Source organism: Tenrec ecaudatus, chromosome 14 (assembly GCF_050624435.1).
Source record: "Tenrec ecaudatus isolate mTenEca1 chromosome 14, mTenEca1.hap1, whole genome shotgun sequence".
NCBI classification, from domain to species: domain Eukaryota; kingdom Metazoa; phylum Chordata; class Mammalia; order Afrosoricida; family Tenrecidae; genus Tenrec; species Tenrec ecaudatus.
Genome location: NC_134543.1, coordinates 52,671,373 through 52,680,717, shown reverse-complemented (window position 1 = coordinate 52,680,717; position 9,345 = coordinate 52,671,373). Strand labels below are relative to the sequence as shown.

The 9,345-nt window shown below is 43.2% G+C and overlaps 1 protein-coding gene across 1 annotated transcript in view; it reads left to right on the top strand.

Annotated features, from left to right (window-relative positions):
- The first annotated feature begins 3,970 nt into the window (after positions 1 to 3,970).
- Positions 3,971 to 9,345, top strand: part of STYX (serine/threonine/tyrosine interacting protein) — a 39,426-nt gene continuing 34,051 nt past the window's right edge. Inside the window, exon 1 of the mRNA XM_075531937.1 lies at positions 3,971 to 4,335. Within this exon, the coding sequence (XP_075388052.1) occupies positions 4,279 to 4,335 (57 nt within the window). The 5' untranslated portion in view covers positions 3,971 to 4,278. The remainder of the gene's footprint in view (positions 4,336 to 9,345) is intronic.

Below are 9,345 nucleotides of genomic sequence, written 5' to 3'. Positions count from 1 at the left end.
CAAGGATATCTACCTTTAAAGAAAAAGATCATTGTAGGTGTCAGATGGATCTTGGCAGAAAGAAACTACCGGAAAACTTTACCTGCTTTAAAAATCATATAATTGGGGGCTCGTACAATTCTTAACACAATCCATACATCCATCCATTGTGTCAAGAACATATGTACATCTGTTGCCATCATCATTCTCAAAACATTTGCCTTCTACATGAGCCCTTAATATCAGCTGTTCATCTTCCCCCTCCCTCCCCGCTTCCCCCCTCCCTCATACCTATGTTTTATTGACTACACGAAGGCATTCAACTTTGTGGATTTTAACAGATTATGGACAGCATTGCCAATGTGGGAATTCCAGAACACTTCATTGTGTTCATGAGGCAGTCATGCTAACAGAAGGGAATACTACATGTATAAAGTCTGGAAAAGGTGGGTGTTGGGGTTGTATCCTTTCACCATACTTTGTATTGAACAAATCTGAAAAGCTGGAGTCTGGAACAGTAGATTATCAGGATTGGATGCTTGAGAAGCAGATGATATAACCTAAGAACAAAGCTGTCTCCCCCAAATATATGCCAAACTTAGCTGCTTGCAAGTGAGTGTACACTTGGAGGTCATCAGAAGTAGGTCAGGGTTATTCTCCCTAAGAGCTATCAGCCATCTAGACCAAAAGGACCCCACTGTTTATCCCACAACAAATAGGGCCCACTCCCTTCTGATAAGGATAGTCTGTTTCCTTGTAGGAGACCAGAGAGGTCAAACCAGCCCAAGGATGACCAAGGCTGCCATCATGAATCTAGGGCCCGCCATCTTGTCATGTGTTTACCTCTAGACCTTCCCATTCCTATGGGCACACCCCTAGCTCATCCCCTGCCTGTCACACTTTATGCCTATCGTATATCCCCTTCCTATGATGTGTATGCCTATTGTACTGTACTAAGGAGAGAGAACCCTGGGTTAGCAATAAAGTTGGGGCTCTCTCCTGCTCTTGCAGCCGGGCGCCCCCCACGAGGACCACCAAGCGAGGCTGAGGTTAGCATGCTACCATGAACTGTGTCTGACTCCATTAATTCAATCTCTCCTCTTATCTCTCATCCTCTCTATGACTTTACAATAATCTTTATTATCGCTTATAATCTTTACTTATTGTACAATTGCGCCTACCGGAACTGTGATGATTTGCTGAGGACCTCTTCACCCCACACAAAGTCTTCATGAAGCTTGAATTACACTTCAACATAAAACAAAATTTTTCACAACTGGCTTTTTACTGTGAGGATGGCACAGGACTGGGCAGCGGTTTGTTGTGTTGTGCATAGGGTTGCTATGAGTCAGAACCAACTCAGTGGCACCTACGGGCCCAGAGAAAGCATGTATTACTACAAACAAAACCAGTGGTCTAACCCAATAGTTGCCTAACTCAATGACTACCGTTGTATGTCAAAGGAAGTTTTCTGTTGAAGGAAGATTACTAGGCCTTTCGTCAGAGATGCCTGTGTGTGAACTACATACTACTTGATGTTGCCGTTGTTAGCAGTGTTGATCCTGACTCAGCGCTATGCTCAATGGAACAAAACACGGACCAGTCCTCCCTCAGCCTCACAGCTGCTCTGTGTAAACCCATTGCAGCCACTGGGTCAACCCAGTTCCTGGAGGATCTTTATCTTTTTTGGTGACCCCTCTATTTTAACAAAATTGATAACCTTTTCCAGGGATTGGTTTCTCCTGATAACATGTCCAAAGTACTTGAGATAGAGCCTCACTAACCTCATTCTAAAGAGTGTTTTGCCTGTACATTTTTTGCCTGTACTTCTAAAACAGATTTGTTTGTTCTTCAGGTAGCCCACAATACTTTCTTTTAAAAAATAATTTAAAAAATAATTTTATTGGGGGCTCATGCAGCTCTTATCACAATCCATACAGCCATTGTGTCAAGTACATTTGTACATTTGTTGCCATCATTTTCAAAACATTTTCTTTCTACTTGAGCCCTTGGTATCATTTCCTCATTTTTTTCCCTACCCCTCCTTCCTCTCTCACAAACCCTTGATAATTTATAAATTAATATCTTTTCATGTCTTACACTGACCAATATCTCCCTCCACCCATTTTTTCTGTTGTCCATTCATCAGGGAGGGGGTTATATGTAGATCACTGCTCAGTTACCCATAATATTTTCAATATTCTTTGCCCACTCCAAAATTAAAATGTGTCAATTCTTCTGTGGTCTTCCTTCTTGATTGTCCAACTTTCTGTCAAGTCTTAATTCATCATTTCTTCCATTTCCTTTAGCTCTTGTATATTCAAGAGCAAGTTGCTGACTTTTGAACATCGAATTCTTTTCTCTCTTTTTATGACTTTTATTTTAAATGACTTTGATTAGTAGTGAACAATTAATTGTTTGCACCATTCAGGGCCTCCTGATGCTCCTAATAACTGTCAACCAGTTGGTTCTGGCTCATAGCGACCCTAAACAGGGTTTCTGAGACTTTTAAGTCTTTATGGGAACAGACAGCCTCATCTTCCTGATCCATGACAATAAACTAATGAGAAAAGGAAACCTTTCTTCAGTGAATTCAAATCAATTCCACCTCAGCAGTCTCATGCAACATAGCAAACATTGCCCATTCCTGCAACATCCTCACGATCATTGCTATACTGAGCCCATTGTTTTTTTTCCCCTCCCCTCCCCCCATTGAGCCCATTATTGCAGTCACTGTGTCAATCCATCTTGAGGCTTCCTTTGTTCCTTTGTTCAACAAGCAAGGACTGGTTCTTTCTGATAACATGTCCAAAGTATGTGAGACAGTCTCACCATCCTTGCCTCTGGGGCATTCTGGCTGCATTCCAAAATAGACTTGTTATTCTACATGAGGGATTCAATATTCTCCAACATCATAATTCTAGGACATCAATAATTTGGGGGCTTCCTTTTTCTTTGTCCAGTTTTCACATGCATATAAAGCAAATGAAAATGTCAGGGGATATGTGGGTCAGGTAACCTCAGTCTTCCAAGTGACATTTTTGCTTTTAAGATTTTAATGAGGTTTTTGTAGATTTGTCCAGTGCAAATCTTTTTGGAGGTCTTGAATGCTGTTGCCTTGCATGTTGACTGAGGATTCAATTAAAACGAATCTGTTGACTTCAATCTTTGCTCCATTCATAATTTTGCTAATTGGTCCAGTTCTAAGCATTTTTGTCTTATGCTCAGGGGTAACACATATTAAAGATTACATATATGTAGTTTTTTTAATCTTCCTCAGTAAATGCTTCACATTTTTGTGTCACCTGCATGTTACAGGTTGTTAATGAGTCTTCTCTAAATCCTGATGTCACGTTTGTCAGTATTATGTACACTTTACTATTCATTGTAAGAATAAACTATTAGCTTTAATTCCTACTTCTTAGGACTTTCTATTTGTTATTTTCCTGAGAATTTGTACGTAATTAAGACTGAGCTGTCATATTCCCACTTATTCTTTTTATCCAACAACTTGTTTTACCTCTGTTGTTGAGAATACACAGAGCAAAACATACACTATTAGTTGCTACATGTAAAATATCGCGGCCTTGCCTACATTCTTAGTTATGCAACCACTCACGCTCCTTTTCAAAGGAGTTCTGTCTTATTAATGTAAACTCGCTGGCCCATAATGCTCCTTTGTAATCTATTGAGTGGATGCCAATTTGATTCCTTGTAGATAGTTCTTCACAGAGAATGACATTCAAGGCAAGCATTCTGACTGACTTATTTCCTTTCCCAGTTCCAAGCCTCTTTCCCTTCCTCCTCCTGCAGCCACGCCTCCTTCACACCAGGCGCCCTCGGGACCCAGCGCCGCAAGGTCCCGCCCCTCCGCGACTGCGCTCTCGCGAGTGGGCGGGGCGGTGGCGCGCTGACACCTGGCGGCGGAGAGGGGGCGGGCTGGAGGCGAGCGTGGACTGGGATTGGCTGGGACGACGTGAGAGGGCGGGGAGAAGGAAGGGAGACGGTTGTAGGGCTCGTGCTTGTTCCCGAGCTTGGGCGGCCTGAGGGGCGCGGAGACAGCAGCATGGCGGCCGGCTACGAGCCGCTCTCCCCGCCAATTCCCCGTTGTCGCCGCCGCCGCCGCCGGGGTCGCCGGGATCCTTTGGTCTGCGAGTGTTCGTTGTGAGCCTGCCGCTCACCCACCAGTCCTCCGGTCCACCGGCTTTCGTTTCGTCGCCGCTGCCTGCCCGGGGCGGGGGTCCGGTCGGCCGGGGAACGCGCCCTCCCACCTCACCCACCCGCCTGCGGGCCGGGACCATGGAGGACGTGAAAGTGGAGTTCCCTTCCCTCCCACAGTGCAAAGAAGACGCCGAGGTGAGTCAGTGTCCGGCAGCTGCCACGCGCAGGCCTCCGGGGGTGGCTTCTTGCCCGAGGGACGACCCCAGGCCCCAACCGTCGAAGTCCCCAGCTCGTCGGAGCCCGGAGCCTCCTCAGGACGTCCCGGGACTTCGGGGCGGAGCTCCCGCCCGGTGGCGGTCGGCGCCACCCCAGGCCGCCCGAGCCCCTCGCCTCCCCCGAGCCCCCCGCGTCGGGCCGCGTCGGGGCCGCGGAGTGCGGGGCGATGGGGACCGTCTGGGCACTGTCAGCGCGGGGCCGGGACTCACCTGGACTAAAGGGCCTCCTCTGCTGCCTGGGGAAGCGAGGGTCCCGTCGGTGTTTATCCCCAACTCGAGGGATCTCACGCAGCGGTGGCAACGGCTCACTTTGGGGACACGTGTAGCCTCGCATGTGGAGTAGACTTGGGGCCTGAACTTGGGAAATGCGTTTTCGAAACGTTTCCCCAAGTTTTTGTTTTGAAGTTAGACAGCGACTAGCCGAATGAAGTCTTACGGAGGTAGCTCTTAGGAACCTGAAGACTTGGATTAGAAATCTTGGAGGGAAGTTAATATAGAGAGTAAAATTCTTTATACCCCCAGTCTCCTTATTTCTAATTCATGGTTCTGTCTTTTCACTCCACTTTACTTCTCTGCTTAGGATTTTCATTAAAACTGCCCCTGCCTCATGTATATCTTGTTGAAAATACTTTATGCTATTGCAGATGACCAAATTTTAATTTTATGAAGGCCATATTAGTAACAGGACAAATTATGCAAAGTAATTGTGAAAATCAAATAAAGCGTTACCTAAGAGACTTGGGATTTATATTGAATATTCGTTCTATTGAGCGTCTTTATTTGGGGGTTCATGTTTCTTATTTAGGAGGGAGCACTTGTTTGAGAATTCTGTCTTAACAGTCCCTGAAAGCCTACTGGCTAGCAGTTGGGCTGCAATCTGAGAATTCTGTTTTGAGTATATTTTGAATAAGAAAAAGGAAAGTTGTATCTGGGTTAGTTAAAGTAATTACACGTTTATATTCCTCAGGATGATTCAGAAACTTAACTCTAGAGGCATCCTTACAAATACTGTCAAACATTCCTGTATTTCAGTTGAGGAAATTGTGGCTTGCTGAGAAATATTTCCCAGGTACAAGACAAGTTGAGGATCGTGGTCTCCTAATTCCAAAACAGTTTTCTTTTTAATATACCCCAATTCTTCCTTGTCCAAATTTTAGAAGTTCCGGCTTAAAATGTTTCAAGACTTTGCATTTAAATACCATACTGTATGTATGTATGGATTGTGGTAAGAGTTATATGAGCCCCTAATAAAATGATTAAAATAAAATATATGTGATATGCCTTATCCTAGCAAAAAATTTAAATTCTTGCTGAGAGTACAACTTTCTTATATTGGACAGGTGATGTTTAAAGTCTAGTAGAGAATGGTAGTTTTGGAAACCAACATTAGATGCTTGGTCTCTCTTGATTGGAAATAACAAAAGCTAACTTGCAATATACTTGAGGGATATCTTGATGTCAGCAACTCCCCATGTGGATTAGAGCTGGACCTGAACTTGGGTTGAAATGTACCTTCAAAAACCAGGAAAAAGTAGAAAAGATAACAAAAACTGGAAAGGCTAAGGATGTAGCTGTTCTTAAAGTATTAATCGTGTATCAGAACTGTTTCTACTTTCATAAGTGCTTGTCTCTATTTTTTCTCTCATGGTCTCAGGTTGTGCTTAGACTTCTCTACAGGAGTGAGCGTGGCTACCTGCTGCACTGGGGCCACCACATACCTTTATTGAGCCTGTGCATTGAGGAGTAAGACTTCCTCTTTACCTAGCTTCATTGTTTAAATTCCAGAGAATTAACACCAGTTTAGCTACACTTTAAATTAGGATAGGGTGAGTACAATGAGAGACCCAGTCACATACCTACTCCCACTAAAACTATAGGAGCACTTTCACTGAAGATGAAAGGTGACAAAAATGTTAAATAGTCACGAGTGTCCATTAAATAAAGAATTCATTGCAAAAGCTTTTAAAACTTTGTACTCACAATGAACTGATAAAACTATTCGTTTTAAAATTTCTTTGAGAGATGTAAAGTATCAAGTAGGCTTTGAGTGACTTGTGGCCTTTATAGCCATAGTCTTTGTCCTGTACAATCCTCCAAAGGAATTGGACAGCTTGCTGCTAATTCAAGGATGTCACGTTGGAGGGTAAGGGATGCCTGCCCCAAACCATAGTATTTTCAGTTGTGTCATACACTTGTGAGGTTTGGACTGAATAATAGAAAAGAGCAGAAGAAATGATACATTTGAATTAATGGTATTGGTGAAGAATATTCAAAATACTGTGGACTGCAAGAAGAACAAACATCTGTCTTAGAAGTTTTAGAAGAACATCTGTCTTAGAGACTCATGTACACTGGACATATCAGGAGAGACCAGTCCGTGGAGAAGGACATCATGCTTCCGAAAGCAGACAGGCAGTGATAAAAGAGGAAGACCGACCCTCAAGATGGATTCACACACTGGTTACAGCAATGGACTCAAATAATTACAGTTGGCAAAATGGTGCAGGACTGGGCAAGTGTGTCCTTCTAGTAATAATAGGTTTGCAAAGAGTCAAATGATTTGATGGCTCTTTACAAGAACAGCTAATGCAAATAAAGTATATGGAACCTGTGATAGCTAAGGTTATATGCCAACTTGGCTGGGCCATCCTTTTCAGTCATTTGACAGTTATGTAATGATGTTATTGTCCAATGTTTTGTGATCTGATATAATATCTACCATTTTGTGATGTATTATAAATCCTAGTCTTTATGCCTTTAGTTAGGCTCTCATTTGTGAGTGAGTTGTCCATTACAAAACTGAGGCAGGATTGGCAGTCTTGAGTCTTCTTACTAGAAGGTGGCTCAAGTCACCAGCCCTACCCCAGTCACCAGCTTTATTTAAGTCACATTCTAGCACTGCCTTGCACAAGTAAGGGGGATTTTCTTGCTCTGGCAAAGTTTCTTTATTTGCTCCAGATCTTACATCGGCTTGTCTTATTTAGCTCTGGGTTCTTGAGCCAGCAGTCCGTTGTCCAACATGATTCACTAGCTTCAGCATCTTTGTCAGCCAGCAGTCTGTCACCTGGCCTGCTGATTTGGGTTTATTAGTTCCTGCAACCAAACCACATAGGCCAGGAGACACATCCAACTTGTTGCCTAGCCCATGGACTTGGGATTTGCCAACCTCTACAATAAAGCCATTTCCTGAACAGTTCATAAGTTTTGTGAAGCATTGCAGTGAATTACAGTGAGAAAACCCAAAGATTGGGAGGGAGATAATTAAGTGGAGGAGGAAGAGGACTTGATGGTAGAAATAATGAGTGATACAGCAGTTTGGAACAAGTTGGACATTTGGGATATTTCAACATTCACATAGGAACCAGCTTTGTGCTAATCTTTACATAAAAGAAATTATCCTTTTCTTTACTGGCCAACAATCTTTTGTACAGTAGGATAGAAAGCCACATCCCAAATATTGGTCAGTAAAAATGGAACTCAAGTAAAGAGATTTTAATGCATGTTCTAAATGATTAATGTAATTAAGCGTGAGAGCAGTACCTCTATAAGAGTGTTATTTCCAAATTTCTTGGAACACTGATCAAGCTACTCTTTACATAGGACAATGCTAGCAAAGATGTAGCAGTGTAGACCAGCCCATTTGCTAAAAGATTACCTTTTATACTTGTGTATAAACTGAGTTTTCCTGCACCTTTTTTAATGCAACTTTTGTGGTAAAATTAGGTGCTGGGGCTGATATTCGGGTCGAGTATATACGGTATTCCTCCTTTGTTTAAAACTTTTAAATGACTTGCCATTTCCTTGAGGATGAAACTCAAACCCATACCTCTTACAGTGTCTATGTGATGTGGCATCTGCTTGCTTCTCTAACTCCGTTGCATTTCCATTGCTACCCATATTTTTTCTCTCACTGCTCTAAATTCAAACCAGACTCACTATCATCCATACTGACTCATAGCCACCCTATGGGACAGGGTACAACAGTCCTCTGAGTTTCCGAGATGGGTGAGGCTACAGGAATACAAAGGCCCATCTTGTACAGAGCAGCTGGTGGCTTCAAACTGCTGACTTTATAGTTATCAGCCTAATTTGTGGCATAGTGGTTGCATTTTGGGCTGCATCCACAAAGTCTGCAGTTTGAGACCGCCTGCAGCTTCAAAGAAAGAAAGTTAAAAGTTTCTGAAACTCACAGGCAGTTCTTGCCTGTCCTATAGGTTCACCATGAGTTGACATCAACAACCCAATGGCAGTGAATTTGAGTTTGAGTCACTGCTGGAGAACACTGACCTTAATTTTCCTCCACCTCAGGGCCTTTGGCTTAGCCATTGGACTGCTGACTGCAAGGTCAAACCCAACAGTAATTCTGTGGGAGAAATCTGAGGCTGCCGGCTTCTGAAGAGTTACAGTCACAGAAACCCTTAGAAGTTCTCTGCCCTGTAGGGTCACTGTGGGTTGGAATACACTTGGTGTCAGTGGCTTGGTTTGGGTTTAGTTTCAGGGTTTTTTGCATTTGCTGTTTACTCCTACCACAACTTCCAACCCCGGTCCCTCCGTTGCCCTCATCTCATTACCTGCTTACTTTTGGATTAGATCTCAGTTTAGGCATCATTTCCTTTTAGGAATTTTCCCTTAATTTTGCGTGCGCACATGCTTGTGCTCCATCACCAGATGACCAGTTGCACTGAATTGGCTAGTTATACGTTGCACTATTGAGTTGTGTTATATATCTGACTGAGGATCTCTTGCGCCTCCTTTATGAATGGTGATTTTTACCTATGCGTAGAATCACTCAAGGAGCTTTGAAAACAAAAATATCCATGCCTGCGTCCTATCACCACAGATTTTGATTTAATTGGTCTGGTCATTTTCTTGAATCTCCCTATGCCTCTCGATTTCCCCCAACGCTGTAATTTTTGTTTCATTGGAAGTT